General features: G+C 46.4%; 1 protein-coding gene across 2 annotated transcripts in view; it reads right to left on the bottom strand.

The window, feature by feature from the left end:
* ATRN (attractin) overlaps nt 1–18,441 on the bottom strand; it is a 1,434,670-nt gene that overhangs the window by 219,566 nt on the left and 1,196,663 nt on the right. For both annotated transcript variants that reach the window (XM_069632253.1, XM_069632252.1), the window contains exon 27: nt 500–607. In XM_069632253.1, the coding sequence (XP_069488354.1) occupies nt 500–607 (108 nt within the window). The remainder of the gene's footprint in view (nt 1–499; nt 608–18,441) is intronic.

Here is an 18,441-nt window from a genome sequence, read left to right as displayed (position 1 = left end):
TACTCGGGGAGCAGACACCTTTGCGATGCGGTTTCTTCTCCTTGCCTGGAGGCAACCTCTCTTCAGATCGATGTTCTGTGCCACGTGACCTCAAATGGGTCTGCGCAACTTCAGTGGTAGTCTTAGGGGAAGATATTTGCTGCTCTTTCCTGGAGGGCCTTCGGGTGCATGGTCTGGCATGACCTACAAATTGGGATGTCCCGATCTTCGCCCAAGCAGTAATGACAAATCTGGCACAGATCCGATAAAACCATCTGCTGGCTGCAATCCACGCACGGTTTGAAATCCGAGGCCTTTGTAGGGTTGGGCAATGGATGAAAAACAAAATTGAAACAAGCTCTACGAGCGTGTTCCTGAAACAAACAGTAGAAATCAGAACCAAGATCACTGGGCGTGTCGCCTCAATACAGGAATCAATTAGAAAGTTATTCATATGCATTACAGAATAACTCATAATTTGAGAAATTGCAGAATGGATTTAGTCGAAATAATCACCCACCTTTATGCTTCCTCCAATTAAATCAGGTGGCTCCTCATCCATTTCCAAAGCAACGTTGATTGAGGCAAATGGACGACTGGCCATCTGCTGCATCTCACGTAGAAGTTGCTAATGAAAAAAGAAAAAAAAAACTAAATGCATGTCACTTCTCGTGATAAAACTGTTACACCTCAGTTTTGTACTATATAAATGGCTATTACAAAGTCTAAAATTGATAAAACATGAGTCAAACAAGCTTAGCATATTTAAAACTGCATGTGTAGTTCCTACTACACACATTGCCTTAAAACATTTTGTTTTCTGAAAAAAAGCGTGATACATTTTAAAACCAAAGTAGAACACGTCTTACTCTAACATGCTTCTCTTCCCAACTGGTTTTGATTTTCTTGCATTTCTGCATTTGTGAGGGCTCCACAAAAAGCATAAAAATAGAATGCAGTCTTCAAAACTGTCCGTACTACGCTGCCCTCAACACTTTGTGAGTATGTAGCCAAATGTCAGATCTTATTCCGCTTAGTCAATCTATTGGCAGGTGAGGAAAATATGATAGCTGTCCATTTTACTTTTCTGATAAGAATATGCATTTGCAATGTTAATACCATCTGCAAATATCACCCCTACACTCTTAGTGTAGGGAGGAGCTTCCTAAATGGCTTAAGATTAATCTCTTTCATGAACCTTATGTAGACCACCAAAGACCATCCATCAGACTTGCTTATCTCCTGATGAGTCAGACATTAAGATTGTGAGAACCACATTTGGATTACGACATCAAGGCATTATCATTCACTGACAACACTCGGGAGCAGTGGAAGCCAACCAGTTACTCTACAGCAGTTCTGGCCAACAACTCCCATCAGCCTCAGCCAGCATAGTCAGTGGTGTGGGAGCTGCAGGTAAAACCTTTTCCTCTTATTGTACTGCCACGTTTTTCAGAGCTCTTAAGCGAATGCAAGACAAAACATTTCACTTAATGGTATTATGCTAGGAGCCATTGTATATATTTACTTCCCTGCCCTGAGTCGCATGCCATATGCAAACAGGTTCAACCAAGAGAATGGCTGCCTACTCCGGATACCACTTCGCAGCTGACAGCACCAAGCTTCTGATTGCTATTGGAAACTTCCATCTGGTAAGTAGGTGCATTTTCAGCAAGCAAGAATTATTAGTAGTTAACACTACTTGGCTTTTCCAAAGACAATCTGAGCAGGTTCTTCCGCTAGGCAAATAGTTACCAAGGGTTAATGGTAAACAAGATAATTACAAAGTTTGGCTTTACATTTGATACCTTAAGCTACAGGAATTAGTACGGTTCCCAACATCTGAACTTACCTGTTCACTATAGAAAACCTAATCCACCGGATCTCCAAGGGGATCTGGTACCGCTTAAAACATCTTTAAAAAAATGGGGAAACTGATAGACTCAACACATCGACCATAAAAAAGAAAAAAAGCAGTTGCATAGAAAAAGCATTGGCAAAGCCAGGCACTGCCACGATGGTACTAACTCGCCATAAAAAGTCAACATCTGAAAAATGGTGCGATTACCTGGGCATACGATATCAGTGCCTGAGTAACTTTTGCTTTGTGAAAGCTTGATTTTAATATGGCGGGTGTGTTTAGGGCAGAGGGATCACAGGTAGTGGGTAGAGAAGCCATGCAGACTAACATGCCATGTGGAGTCAGTGAGTGAGGAAATGACCCAACACCCACAAGCTGCATTTTCCTCCTAGCTGTACTCAAATGCAATAGTTGCGGCATACAGCCTCTTTTCATTTGCAATTGTTGAGCAGGTGCAAGTGGATCTGGGTCACCTGGCTCAAGCTTGGCCTACCTGTCAACCACTTTAAACTGTTTGTGCCTTCCTGGTTTGCCACTCATTTTCTCTACTTAAGCAGCCCTCCAGCCCGTTTTCCTTTGCAGTTGCTGAGCAGGTGCAAGAGGATCTAGGTCACCTGGCCGAAGCCCGCCCACCTTCTTAGCCCTGCTTTCTTTCTGCTCTTAACTCTTGGATGTAGGACGTCTCTTGCCCAGGCATCTGAAGTGAAGGGCAATTCCTTTTTGGATCAGTTTGGACCAGGACAACGTAGTACCTGAACCCCTGCTCAGACAACAGGTAAGCAAGCGCTTACACGTGTTTTCCACCTCCGTTCCGACAGGCCATCCCCACCATCTTGCAACGCCGACATCGCCCCTCCTCGAAGGAATGGACTTCGCGATGCAGCAACCTCACCAAAATCAGCCGAAGCCCATCAGCACTTCCTCACCGACCAGAACCCTGACTTTGAGACTCACCAACGTCTGCTCAGCTATCACCCATGCAACAGACATTGCTGATCTCATTACCTAACACAACCTTGATGCCATCTTCATCACCGAGAGCTGGCTGACACCCACCTCCACCCACATCCTAGACATCCTTGTCCCCAACAGCTACAGCATCCAAAACAGAGACCGACCGAACAAGACAGATGGAGGCATTGCAATCGTCCACAAGACTTTTTGGCCCTGGACCAGACTGGATGTCAACAACATTGGCTCCTTTGAAGTCCTCTCCTGCCACTTCCCACTCTCCCCGACGGACACAGTCACCTTCCACCTCCTCTACAGACCAACCAAACCCAACAATGCCTTCATCGAAGACTTTACCGACCAGGTCACCACCATGTCCTTCACGCACACCAACAACGTCTTCCTAGGGGACTTCAACCTCCCAGGAAACAAAGCCAACAAATTGATGAAGGAAGCTCTCCTCGGTCTTCGCGACCCCCTCAACCTTGCACAGCAAATAAAGACGCAACACACGAGAAAGGTAACGTCCTCGACCTAATCATCACTGCACTGTCTACCCTCCACTACAAGCACTTCTATCCCGCTTTACTGGTCTGACCAGTTAGCCGTGCCTTTCAACATCCTGTAAACCACCCAGTCAAGCACTCCCAGCAGAAACCCATCAGACAAACCTTCAGGTCTTTCAAGAACTTCCCAGGGGAAGCCCTCACAGAAGACCTTGCCAACCTCCACCTTACCCTTACATGGTCCGAAAACCCCCAACCAAACTGCAACTCTCTACTGGAAGCACTCAACACCGCCCTTTCAGCCTCCACCGACCAACAAGCGCCTCAAACAACGCACCTGCAAACCGAAACCATCTGCACCTTAGTACACACAAGCAAAAGAATCATCAGAAAACAAGAGGAAAACTGACGCCGTACCAGGACCGCATCAGACATGGCGGTCCTCAAGGAACTCTGTGCAACCCGCCAACAACTCATCAACACAACCAAGGCCTCCTATCAGAACACCATAGCATAAGCTGACAAAGCAGTCAAGCACTGCATCTATCCGCTACCCGCCCCTGCCATACCAAACTCCATTGAAAAATCCACTGCCATCAACACCTTATTTAATGTCAAAATCAGCAAGATTTGCTCAGCACATAGACACCAGCTCTGCATCCACAGACATTTAAGACACCCTCGACAGAGGACCTGGCAGAAACCCTGTCCGCCCTCAAAGCCACATCATATACAGACAACATCCTCCCAGCAGCCATCCTCAAGACCATCCCAGCAGAAGCTCTACTTCCCGAGCTGGAGGTCATCAACAGCTCCCTAACTCAAGGGGCCTTTCCATCGACCCTTAAAACAGGACAAATACTCTCTTACTAATGAAACCCACTTTGGATCCCGACAACCCAGGTAACTATCACCCCATCACCCATCTTCCGTTCCTAGGAAAGATTGAGAAAGCGGTAGCCGCATAACTTCAGAAACACTGACACCAACAATCTCCAAGCCTACCAATCCAGGTACAGGCCCAGATGCAGCATGGAGGAAACAACCATGCAGCTGGTTGATGACGCCCTCAACATCCTTGTTGGCCACACCTGCCTCCTGGTTCTACTCGACCTCTCAGACGCTTTCAATACAGTATACCACAAGACGCTTACAGATATCATACATTGGTACATGGGTATCAGCAACCTTGCCCTATGCTGGTTAAATCCTGCAGTCAGCAGTTTGTTCAGATGGAGTCCTCTAGAAAGCCAATGCTATCCCGGTCACCTGTGGAGCCTTGCAGGGTTCCATCCTCTCACCAGTGATACTCAATCTACACCTGGAGCCGCTGGGAGCCCTCCTAGCCACACACAGCATCGACCAATATGTCGACGACACACAGCTATACCTCAAGATTGACTCCATCAAGGACATCCAGAGGCTCAAAACCAGCCTCTCACTGATCCAGTCTTGGATGTCTAGTGCAAACCTGAAGCTCAACCCCTCCCAAATCGAATTCCTGCTCCTCACCAACAACTCATACGCCCAGACATACAGACTTGGCTATCAACCATGAACTCTGAGGGATTCACAGCTGAACTCACCTCCTGCGCAAAGTCACTCAGGTTCCACATCGACAAACCTCTCTCCTTCAAGACACACATAGCTAAGAAAACTCAGACAGCTTGGTATCCGCTCGCCGTCCTGCAAAAAGACAAACCCTTCCTTTCTCCAGATTGCTTTAGATCCACCGTTCAAGCACTGGTCTTAACCCACCTGGTTGAGGACAATTCACTCCTCAAAGGCCTCCCGTCATCCTCTCGTGTCCATGAGAAGTGCCCTACATGTGGCCGCACACCTCAAGGGTCTACGCAGATGCGATCACACCCCCTCCACCCCACCCTCATCAACCGGCACTGGCTCTCACTGCATGCACAAATACACTTCAAGTCTTGCTGCATCATCTATAAGAAAGTTGCTTTCAAGTCACCCAGCTACCATGCAGAGAAACTCTGCATCTCCAGTGGACAGAGCATCACCAGAAGCCAGGAGTCGGGCAGACTTGAAATCTGCTGCAAAAAGGAAAGGACCAGAAAACAAGCCTCCCAGCCTACGCCCCAAGACTATAGAACCTCCTCCCCATCAGCATTAGACTCACCCCCACGCTCCTACAATACAGACTCAAGACCACACCTCTTCAAGGAATCTCTCTGTCTCAAAGCCTAGGTCATCACATCGCCCCTCATGCCACCTGACTTGCTAGACGCTGCCCGCCCCCCTCCTCCCCACCATCAGGTACAGCTGTAACGCGCCTCTGTGCATCTCTCTATCTCACCCCCCCCACTGTATACCTGTTCCGTTATTGTTGTATACACCGGTAAAGCGCTCGATTGCTTCTCAAAGACAGGTCTGCGCTCAATAAATACCATAATAGTTGGTAAATAGTTTGTGGCAAAGGCTCCACAAGCTTTATTTTGTTACTATCAGAGAAAATGTTTCTAGAAGACGTTTTGCCAGGCTTACAAGGTCTGTACATAAGAAAACATGGCTCAGCCTAGATCCTTATTTAAGACTACATTCCTTGTTAATTTGGCAGAAATGCATGGGGAAATTTAGAATCTGCCATGCAGGGGTACATGGATGAGGAGAGGCTTAAATGCCCACACAGCTACAAACCAAGAACCTACACAATCAAAGATAAAACAGGCCCAGTTAAGAGATATAACTCCTTTGCCTTTTGTGCCAATGTTGGCCGAGAGAAGGATAAACACATTAACAGTCTAAAATAAAGGCAATGCCCAATCAAGGTTCTATACATTTTTTATGCACACACACATTAATCAAACACACCATCTGCATGACAACTAAATAGAAAACACTGTACAAAACTCACACCTGTGGAAAGAACAGACGATGCGACAGATAGAAGAATGCAGCACTCTGAATACAGGCGATCTAGGCAAATTATAAACCACAAAAAATATATGGGGCTCATTATAATTTTGGCGGTGTGGAAAAAAAGTGGTAGTAATTCAGTTGCTGCCAGTTTTGCCACACCACCAAACAAAGTTTGCCAGTAGGGTGGCCGATTTACCTCCAACCAAGAGCTGAAAGTAAGTCAGGCGCCCCACTGTAGCGCAATCCCTGGTTTGAGTCGGCAAGTGACCCTCCAGCGGTTCTAGTTGGGTCCCAGTGTCAAATGGTTGATTCAAACCTAGCAGTGACTGGCTCAGCAAGGGCACAATGTAGCGTTGAGCTGCCTCTAGATGCGGGAGCTGTAGTGCGGAGGGGTGCTAGAGAAATAGTACTTGCAGGATTCCTCTGCGTGTATGACATCGAACTCTGCTTGGACTACAGTTTGCAAGATTCGATGTAGCAGAACAGGAGTCTTGGCTGTTCTGGTCCTCCACTTCAGGGGGATCAAGGACAGCATGAGTCCTTTCAGGTGGTCTGTTTTCCCAGCCTTGGAAGGTTCTGGTGTAGAGTGGCAGGTACTGGTCCGCAGCAAGAGTCACCCCGCCCCACCCAATGTGGTATTAGGATATATATATATAAAAAGTGAATGTTTGTGAAAACCATGGCATATGTAAAATAATTATTCTTTACCTGCATTGTCCACTGACAGGCATTTAAACAGAACGATGCATTGTTAAAGACGTTACAAAACGGCCACCTGTTTCCATAGGGAATAGTTAGACAGCATACCAACATACAAGAGTGCTAAACAGTAAAGACGGACTAACACAACAAAGCAACATGTCCATAAAAATGCAGTCCTCTCTCCATTACACATACCGGACGAAGCCCTTGTAGGGTGAAACGTGTTCTTTCTTTGTGTAATGCTGCTGCTGCCTTACTTCCTTGTCCATATACTTTTTACTAATAAAGGACTTTAAGGCTGCACAGTAAATACGGTCTGTGTGTGGATTTGATGAGCAACAATGAAGTGTTTCACCACAATCAATGCCGGAATGCCGCTGCACACCAGACTGGACTTCAGTTTCTTTTGTGTTTAATGTTTTTAACGAGGTCTGACCACGATTAGCAACGAGCACCTGTGTGGATTTCATCTGAGGAATATTCCAGGTTGCAGCAGGAGCGTGACGCGATCCAGCCAGCCGGTTTTTTGAAAGGTGAACTTTCAGCACACGCAGTGCTGCGTCTCAAATGCAACTGAAGCTTTAAGCTCGCCGTGGGACAGACTCTTACTACTGGTCAGAGGTCAGCAGCCACCTGTGCTGCATGAGTCGGAGGACCCGAACAACATAGGTAAGGTAGCTGTTTTCCTGACCCACATATTTATATCAACGGAAAACACTTGTTTCTGTCTGTCACCAATATTACACGGCGAAGCACAAAAACAGTGCGTTTATAAAGCTTTCATAACACGTGGTAATATCATCTATACCTCTCAATACAAACATTTGACTACACTACATCAGTAGTCACCTTCGAAGTATAGAAGAAGAAAAAAACAGTCATCATCCACAGATACAGCGTGTTTGTTTGTTTATTCAGTAATTCAAACACATAATAATGACAGACAAGGAAGGCAGTAGGGATGCAGAAGCGTCTATTTTATTCAATGAAACCTTGCATCTTATGCTAAAACAGAGTGCACAACCACAGCAAATGAGAACTATACAACAAAACATGTTTAAACTAGAGAAATTACAAAAAAAGGAAACTAACAAGTGGTGGTAAATAAAATCCCTGCAAAACTATTTGGACAATCGGAGAATACCTAGAGGTCTTAGAATCTTCACCATACCAACATATGAGGAGCCTGATCCTGCAATGTTGAACGAATGGGGGGGAAGCAACCAATGAATGTTCTTTTAAAATGCTGACAATTTTAGTCAAATATGCCAAAAGTGACAGAACCAAAGCACTCAAGGAGATTGAAGCACTTGAACAAGATGTATACAATGGTCCAGATGCAGAGTCAGCAAACAATATAAAAATTCAAATGCAGACAAATATAGGCAAATATGAAGAAGAAATAAAAACGGAAACAGTGAAAATGTGTGAGAGACAAGGAATACTACGCCACAGGTCATATCTATACTTTTGCAAGAAAATATGATAATGTCTGTATTCAAAAGAAAGCAGATGCTAAAGATGAAAGCACAATTCTTACTGAATTGGACACAGAGGAAAACAACAGCACCTCCACAGATGTCTCAAATTCCAGCAATGAAGATACCCCTATCAGGTTAAATTTTTTAGAAGAAATTAGACTATTACATCAGGTGGGCAAAACAGCACAAGTGCGAAACACAAACAAAGGCAAACAATTCCAGAAATCAATGCCAACAAAAGGGAAGTCAACAAGGGGGCGGCGGGGACAGAGGAGGAAAACGGGACCAATCAACAGGCCGTCAGACACGCTCTGGAAGAAACAAAAAGAACACAAAGACATAATGCAAGTGATCAATTTGTCAGATCGAAACCTAACACAATATGAACATGAAGTACCAGGAAAGGGTCTCTCTTTCTGCCCCACCGCCAAATTTGATAAACTCCCAAGCAAGAATTGATTTATATTGTTTCATTCACAAACTAAGACTAACCAAATTTCATGCCAACTTGGACCATATATAAACTAAGTAAAAAGATAAATCCTTCAGATCTCAACATCCTTGACATACCTGCACTAAGAGACCTAGCAAGTTTAGGAGAAGAGGAAGCTACTAACATTTCTCCCCTTGATGCACAAGACGAGTGGCAAATAGAATTATCAACAGAAATTGACCCCGGCATGGCCGCTCCAAGTAAAATGAAAAATCTAAATTCAATCCCTCCAATATTCTATGCCCTACAATAGATTTATTTGAGGACTTTGTTGTGGATGACCTCAAAAAATTGGCGGTTGGGCCTGGAACAGTCAAACTGAAATATAATCTAACCAAACTACAACACACAGCCATGGAATATTTACAAGCAGAAAATTCTATCACAATAAGATCAGATAAAGGTGGCAATGCTGTAGTCCTTAACACCAAGGATTATCAGAGGGCGGCAGAAAGACAAATGAAAGATACTAGCCGCTATGTCAGATTACCTGCTGATCTGTATCCTGATTACAAAGTGCAGTATGATACTATGTTGGACAAATGGTATAATTTGGATCTCATTACAATTAAACAAACAATTTCTAACCAAAAACTGCCAAAAGACTCCCATCATACATTTCATAACTAAAATCCATAAGTCAATGTCCCGACCTCCAGGAAGACCAATCGTAGCATCAATAGACTCCTTACTAGAAAACACCTTGAAATACGTACACAATTTTCTGTTTCCCTTTATGGAAACTTTACCCTCTTACACCAAGGAGACAACAGCTTTTCTGAACCAAATTGCACACATTCCTTGGCAACCGGACTTCCTTTTGGTTACTACATTGGATGTAGTCTCCCTATACACCTGCATCTCACATTCCAAGGGCATAGATGAGGTTAAAAGATGTTTGTCCACCAGATTGCTAAGCTACCGAGAACACTCGCGTATGCTTTTGGACATGCTGTCCTTCAGTCTGACCCACAATTCTTTTATGTTTAATTCCACGGATTATAATCAAATCTGTGGAACAGCAATGGACACACCAGTAGACCCAACCTTTGCAATTTTATATATGGGTGCGTGGGAGGAAGAACTCTTTTCCAGTGATAAACAGAAGAAACATACAGACAAAATAATTATGTGGCCAAGATACATTGATGATTTATTCATCATCTGGAATGGAACGGCAAATGAATGGACACGTTTCTTTCACAGCTTGAACCAAAGCCATCAGAATCTGAAATTCACAGAACAGCATAATAAGTCAGAAATAGTCTATTTAAGCAATAAAGAACGTTATTGGAAACAGTATAACCACAGAGTTACATAGAAAAGAAACAAGCACCAATACACTTTTGCATGCAACGAGTGCTCACCCACAATGCCTCAAAAATAGCACTCTGTATGGCGAGTTCTTACGGATTAAAATGAATTGCAGTGAGAATGAAGTGTGGGAGACGAACGCTAAAAAGACTGCAGCAAGATTCCTAATGTGAGGATAAAAGAAAGTAATCATAAGCAAAGCATATGACCGCAGCTGCAATAAAAGTCGGGAGATGATTCTAGCTAAAAAGAGCTTGCATAGAGAACAGACAAAAGAACAACAGAATGAGGACTCTACTATTAGATTCATCATCACTTACAACTCCGGAGCCAAAGAAACAAACAGATTTTGAACAAGCATTGGCATCTGTTGAAGCAAGATCATGATATTAGTCCACATTTGCCGTCCCATGCCACAATAACTTAAAGGAAGTCATCATCAATACAAACAAAACTGTCACCTAGCATGTTTCAGTCACCAAAAAAACAGAGCACCAGTACCTGGTTAACAAAAAGACTACCAGGTTTCTATACATGTACCAAATGTAAAGCGTGTCGCTATGGAATGAACACCAAAGCTTTCTTACATCCTCGGACTAAAAAGGAAATTAAGATTAAACAAGAACTTAGGTGTTCTACACAATTTGTCATCTATGTGATTACATGCGCATGTGACCTGTGTTACATTGGTAGCACAAAACTGGAAGCCAAGTTACATGCAATTAAGAATTGTGACATGTCCTATCCACTTGCTAAACCCTTTGAGGACATTCATCAGAGTGATATTGGATCATTCAAATATTTCATCATTGACTCAGTGGGAGTACACCCAAGAGGTGGGGGCAGATTACGAAAACTGAGACAAATGGAATTCAGATACATAGTGGACTTCAACACCAAGTTCCCGGGAGGTCACAATCGTGACGAAGAGTTATATGTATTTTTGGGATCCTGAAACCATGACCACAATAATCTCACTGTATTCCCATAATAAGATGTAAAGAAGATAAATGAAATGCATTTTGAATAATTTGGCAAATATGAAAATATGGTGTATTTTTAACTTTTATTCCTTATTCTTCACGTTCTTTGTTTTATTAAGTATACACTCTGTTTATCATAGGTTTTGACAGTGAGTCTCTTAGACATTTCATTTTGTGCAAAAAGTTAAGGTTTCCAGTGCAAATGTACACTAAGTACAAACTAGACGTCAATGCATCTGGCTGCAGTATTTGCTCCCTTTTTTCTTGCTAGTTTTTCTTAAAGGTTTTTTCAAATTATTGTTTTATCCCTTGTAAATAGGAGAGAATAATGCGCATTTATAGACAAAGTATGTTGCATTTGTAGGTCTACAATGTGCCACAATTTAATATCTGAATTTTGTAGAAACATCAAGCAATGTGAATAGATTTGATGGGATTTTAAAACTATGACTAGCTTTATCATGCACTTTCGCATTTTATATAAGTGGCAATTCCACTTTTGGAGACCTTTTCGTTAATATGTTCAACTCCTTGGTTTTAACATGTGATCTGTTTATAAAGCATTTTGCACTTTAAGCTTTTTACTACAAAGTGACCCATTTGGGATATTGCGAGTTAAACTAAATAGTATGTTCATTCCACTGGTTTTAACATGTGACCCAGTTATAAAGCACTATGCACTTTAAGCTCTTTTTATTATAAAGTAACCCATTTGGGAAATTGCGATTCTAACAAATCATAAGGGCCACGCGTAAGGGTAACACACAGTCTCTAATTATGATTTGCCATAGATTTAAACATTTTTTAAATGTTGGAATCTAGTTGGCCAATCAGTATATAGAGACGCCCACGAGGCTCCGGCTAATGTGAGGCCCCAGCCCTCGCAGAAGAACGTGCTGTTGGGGGAAGCGGTCCTGCATATGAACCACCATCGGGCCCACCGAATCGGACCTCCTAGACACCACCGTAGCCCTAAGACGGCTCTCTCCCCCTCCACTCCGATCGAATCCAAGATGGCGCCTCGCATCGCATAGCAGAGCCTCTGAGGGGAACCCCTCCCCCAACGGACTCCCAGGCCTAGAGGGGTGAAGCGGAAGCACGACAAGGAGAACGACCCCCCCGGGGGCCGCCCTACTGGCACCAAAACAAAGCCCGCACCACCCAGCACCGGATGCATGGAAGGAGAAGACTGACCTGGCTCGGGTCACTCCACCGATCCAGCCCCACAAAACAAGGTGCGAGAGACCTCGCAACACCTGAGAAAGGGGCCCCCCCGCCTATCCCTATTCTTCTGATATCCACCTCCGGGGGCCGCACACCCAGGTAGGGGGGCTGGCAAAATACCGCCCACGACCCGAAGTCCAGCTTAAGAAGAGGGCCTCGCTAACAACCCCCGCAAGCTACGTAGCTTTTGAGGCCCAGGACATCTACATCCATCATCTCAAGATGGCCGCCAAGAACAAGACCAGAGCTGCCACCATGGACTCCTTTGTTTCCACCAAGGTGAAGACCCCCACTCAAGCCAGCGCCTGCCCCTCTGAAGTCACCCAGGCGAGCGAAGGGGGGGCCGCCGATAACCACTCTCAGATAGTTGATGCCATAGCTTCACTAAAAACGCACATAGACTCCAAGATCGACCAATTCAAAATAGACATTCAACTAATTCGCCAAGACGCTCGCAACTTAGCCGAGAGGGTAAAAACCGTTGAACAATCAACAGAGGATACATCTACGGCCACCACAGATATAAAGTCAGAAGTCGCCCTCCTGAGGAGGAAAGTCACCTTCCTGGAGGAAAGGGCGGAAGAGGCCGAAGGCCGGGCCAGACGGGGCAACATTAGGATCCTGGGTGTCCCGGAGGGGAACGAAGGGGCAAACACCACATCCTTCGTCGAAACCCTTCTGCTACAAGAAATTGGGGCCGGCAAATTGACGCAGGGATTCTCGGTCGAAAGGGCCCACAGATCCCTCCAGAGGCGCCCTCCCCCTGGATCGCACCCCAGACCAATAATTGCTAAGATACAGAACTTTCAGGACAGAGAAACTATCTTAAGGCGATCCAGGGAGGGTGGCCCCATCGAAAGAGGGGACTCCAAAATCTCCATCTACCCGGACTATACGCAGAAGGTGCAAAGAGAGAGGAATTCATTTGTCCCGATAAAAGCTAGGCTCCGCCAACTGAACCTAAAATACAGACTACTATACCCGTCACGCCTCAGGGTCATCTATAAGGAGAGAGCGGTATTCCTCGATAACCCAGAAGCAGCCAACATGTGGCTAGAGGATAATAACCTGGCCGATGGCAAGGACAACCCACGGACTGCAGCCTAACCCCCTCGGATCCCACAAGCGACCCCCAAGCAACAGTAAGATCCACCATATACGACGCCGGAACACAGAAGGTAATCCAACTTCAGTTTATCATTTGGAAACGGCCTCGCTCGGCTCTGCCGCCAAGCCCTTGCCCCACCCCCACCGTAGAATTCACTTGATCCTGGCACCCGCCTGACCCAGCTCGCGCCCGACTCCCGGATGGGCTTCGACGGCTCGAGAGCGCCTGAGCACCGCAACAATGTTGTAGTCGCTGTGCGCACCAGTTTGAGTTTTGTTATTAGTTACACTAGTTGTACAGTCTTCGTGCTTCTCTCGCCAACAAAGACCGAGATGGGCCCAGGACTTGACCCGGGAGATCGGGAGCCAGTGGTATCCCCCTCGCAGCCTGTTTACTGCGGATTAAAGCAGAGCCGGACCCTAGGGACGGAGTCCCGTACCAGATCCGAAACTCAGACCCGATGGCGGTACAGCTTACCGTGATGACATGGAACGTGAGGGGTATGGGCTCATACCTCAGACGTAATCGTATACAGTCCTATCTCAAAAGGAAGAAAGTCTCGATTGCACTCCTTCAAGAAACCCACCTCACGATGGAGGCCATGTCTAAGATTGCAGACCGATGGGCCGGGACTGTGAGAGGGTCCCCCTACTCCAAATACGCAAGAGGGGTGCTAATATGGATAAGCCCGGATGTGCCCTTCCAGATGGAGGGGTGTGAACTAGACAAAGAAGGGAGATATGTGCTGATTTGGGGCACAATGGAACAAACCACGGTTTTCCTGGTCAACTCATACTTCCCACATCAAGGGATACCGGCGTACCTCACCACAATGATCACAAAGCTGACTCAGCACCAGGACCGCACCTTCATATGGGGAGGCGACTTAAACTGCGTTGCTGACGCAAGCATGGACAGATCGCTGCCTCCCCCCCACCCGAGCAACCTCGCACCCCGGGCCCTGAAGGAAACTCTGGAGCAGCTCAACCTGGTGGATATCTGGAGGGAACACCACCCGGCCGATAGGCCTACTCCCACTACTCAGCTCCACACGGAGTCCATACAAGAATTGACTACCTGTTCATCAACAAGGAGCTCGCCCCACGAGCCGCAGCCACAGAGTACCTAGGGCGAACGATCTCCGACCATTCCCCACTGACCATGCTATGGCAGCTGAAGGGCCCTAGACCCCCGATCCCTATGTGGAGGATGCCGACTGCGGCACTTGAAGACCCTGAGTTCAGGGAAGACCTCGCCGAAAAACTGGAAGAATATCTGGAAATCAACATGGGGTCTGTATCCTCCTGGAGCACATTATGGGAAGCTATGAAGGTGGTGACCAGAGGAGAAATTATATCGAGAGCCGGCGGAACTCGCAGGCAATTAAAGATAACGCTTGAAGCACAAGAAGCAGAGATCTCCCGACTAGAGTCTACCCATGACAACTCCACAGAGGCCGAGAACAAATTGAAGGAAGCTCAGGCAGAATGCCAACAAGCTTGGGAAAGACTGGAGAAATTCGATTTCACCACACACACCATCAGATCCCACAAGAAATTGGACAAACCAGGGAGGTTACTGGCCTGGCTCTGCAAGCGAGAACACCCCAAACACCTCCCAATGGAGATACGGGACGCCGATGGGACATCCCACACGACTCAGCTGGGGATCAACGATGCATTTGCCAGATTCTACACCAAACTGTATGCCCACAAGGCACAAATTCCTACGGCAGACATTATAGAAACACTTGGAGATAGAACTCCCCCGTATTTCACCCGAGCAGAGGGAGGAACTGGAGATGGAGATTACTCTTGAGGACGTGCAAGGGGCAATCAGGTCCCTCTCTAACAGCAAAGGCCCCGGCAGCGACAGTCTCCCACCTGAGTTCTACAAAACGTACAAGCCCATTCTCACCCCAGTTCTTCACGAAGTCTACCAGGAGGCATACACGAACAGGGTCCTCCCCAACACCATGAAAGAGACCATAATCGTTCCCATGCTCAAGCCACACAAATCACCCACCGACTGAGTCCTATGGCCATGCTAAACTATGATGCCAAGATTCTCACATCCATATTAGCTTGCAAACTGGCCAGAGTGGTGGGATCCATCGTCCATGAGGACCAGAACGGATTTGTGCCTGGGCGCAACACCACAGCTAACCTCAGGAGGCTACAACATATAATGGCCGAAACATACGAGAGAGATGAAGACCTGGCGGTGTTGTCGCTCGACGCCATCAAGGCCTTCGACGTCATATATTGGGAATGGATCAGGGAGGTCTTGAGGAGATTCGGCTTCGGAGGGGGCTTCATCAGGTGGATCGAGGTCCTCTATAATTCTCCAATGGCAAGAGTGAAAACGGGAAGAATGGTATCAGCAGCCTGGGAAATACAAAGGGGAACGAGACAGGGGTGCCCGCTATCGCCCATGCTGTACATACTGGGCCTGGAGCCGATCGCATTATACTTCAGGCAGCAGCTCTTCGACGCTGGCATCAAGGTGGGCAACGTACACCACATAATATCTCTATACGCGGACGACGTTCTCCCATATCTAAGAAACCCCAAAGTCAACGCACCAACAGCACTGGAGGTGCTAGACAATTACGCGAAGTACTTGAGGATCCGATTCAGCAGAAGTAAGTCCTCCGCATTCCCCCTGGCGGCCCTACGCAGCACATCAGAAAGCGATCTTCCAGTGCTAGGAAGAGGTTGGCAACCGGTCATGTTCCGGTACCTGGGGATCAACGTGAGCCACACCCCGCTACTCACACACGAACATAACACTGAGGTCGCCATCACGAGTCTTCGGCGCTCTATAAAATTCTGGTCCAAGCTCCCATTGGCCATGGTGGGCGGAGCAGCGATAGTCAAGATGATCGTACTACCCAGATTCCTATACTTCTTCGTGAATATTTGCCATTATGTCCGACCGCCCTTTTTCAAAAAACTGGAGGCAATCATCAAGGACTTCCTATGGGGACCTCACAGGCACAAACTGTCGCTATCCGTCCTCTCCCTGCCACATAAAGAGGGAGGAATAAAGCTACCAGATCTCCAGTTATACTACCTGGCTGTCCAGTTAAGCCACATAACGAAATGGCTCTCGGACGAACCTTCAGCTGAAACGGAACAACAGAGGCAATCCTCGAACAACGTGATCCCCAAGGAAACTCTATGGTACCCCACACGGCAATCCCCGATCACCTTACAAGTGATTGACCTGGGTAGGAGGATATGGGCCAGGTCCTGCTACATCAGGCGAGTGAAACACCCGTACTCTCCGGATAACCCCATTTTAGCAGATACCTGCCGAACGGATGCAGACCTCTCCACAGCAAGGAGATGGGAAGAACCCGGCATATACACATGGGGTGACATGTTTGAGGACGGGGAATTCAGGGACTTTGAATCTCTAAAGGCCACTGAAGGAATACCCCCGGGCCAGTTCCTCTGGTACCACCGCCTCAAGCAGACTGCCAAGAAACAATGGAACGGCTGGCCAGAGGAACCCTCCCCTGACCCTCTACTGCAAGAAATGCATGTCCTCTCGGATGGCTGGAGACCAGTCTCCAGGCTCTATAGCAGACTATGCGATAAACCCAACCCTAAAGGCGAAGTTCTGAGGGCGAGATGGGAAGCGGACCTCGAGACCCCGATTACAGATAAAGAATGGGAAAGAGTGTTAATATTTCCCAAAAAAGTGTCTAGTAATGCTAGATTCGGCCAGATTCAGTTGAACGTCCTGTATAGGACATACATGACCCCACATAGAGTCGCCTCCTTCAACCAGTCATCCTCCTGATCGTGCCCATGGTGTGGGAACGATAATGCGGACATGATCCACATGTTCTGGACTTGCACTAGGGTGATGACACTATGGTCCAAAGCCAAACAGACTTGCATGGAGGCCGGAATGACGAGGTACGAATAGACTCCCGGCGAGTGCCTTCTGGGGAAGTACCCCAGACCTAGCAAGTTCAAGCATGCTGTCAGGTTAATGGATATCTCATGCATCTTGGCTAAGAGAACAATTGCGATGGCTTGGAAGACGCCGTCGGGCCCCAGGCATGAACGATGGCTCAAAGAACTCGAGAGATGGACGGCAGCTGAAACCAGAGCCTGGCAAGAAGGAATCACGCCAAGCGGCGAAACTGAGAGCGGCACCTTAGAATCATGGAAGGCCCTCCTCAGAGACATACGCTTCAGCGCGGATTACAAGCCCCCCTGAAACCCTGTAGCATCACACTGTCACTAATCCCCTGTTCCTAGCCCGAACGGACAGCCCCTGTATGCGACCCCTCCTGCTTCCCGAAACTCTGGGTTGCTGGCCTTGACGCATCCATCCACTGAAAAGTTTGCTACAACATGAAGACTGTTGTTATTTTGTTTGTTCCTTCCCTCTCCCCTGTTCCCCCCTTCACCATTCCCTCCCTTGTTTGAATCACTGCTTAATTTCTTGTTGCATTGCACGTTTTTTTCTCACCAAAAAAATCAATAAAAAAAAAAAAAAATAGAGACGCCCACGAGGGTAACAGTCTCCAATTCAAACAAATCATCCACTCAATGATTTCTAAAGTTTTGAACCAAGTTTGTCAATTAGTATTATAGAGGTGCCCGCAAGGGTAACAGTCTCCAAGTCCAACAAGTCATTTATTCAAAGATTTGTAATACTCACATTTAAAGCACATAGCACTTTATTATCCAGTAGTCCAACTGTGTTCCCATTGAAAGCACAAAGCACCTTATTATCAAGCAGTTTAACTGTAACAACAAGACACTGTGTACTTTACAATAGTTATGTATACATTCGGTATATAACAACCAATTCGCAAAGGTGCCTCTGAAGGGTCATACCCAATTCTTATTATGAACTTTTTGTTGGTTCAACCATTTCTAATGTCCTCAGAAGCACCTAGCACTTTATTACAAACCCACTTGGGATAATGAAGCT

The sequence above is a fragment of the Ambystoma mexicanum genome, chromosome 6q, assembly GCF_040938575.1.
Source record: "Ambystoma mexicanum isolate Mex_15411 chromosome 6q, UKY_AmexF1_1, whole genome shotgun sequence".
NCBI classification, from domain to species: Eukaryota; Metazoa; Chordata; class Amphibia; order Caudata; family Ambystomatidae; genus Ambystoma; species Ambystoma mexicanum.
Note: the sequence above shows the minus strand (reverse complement) of the source record. Positions and strands in the feature narration are given on the sequence as shown.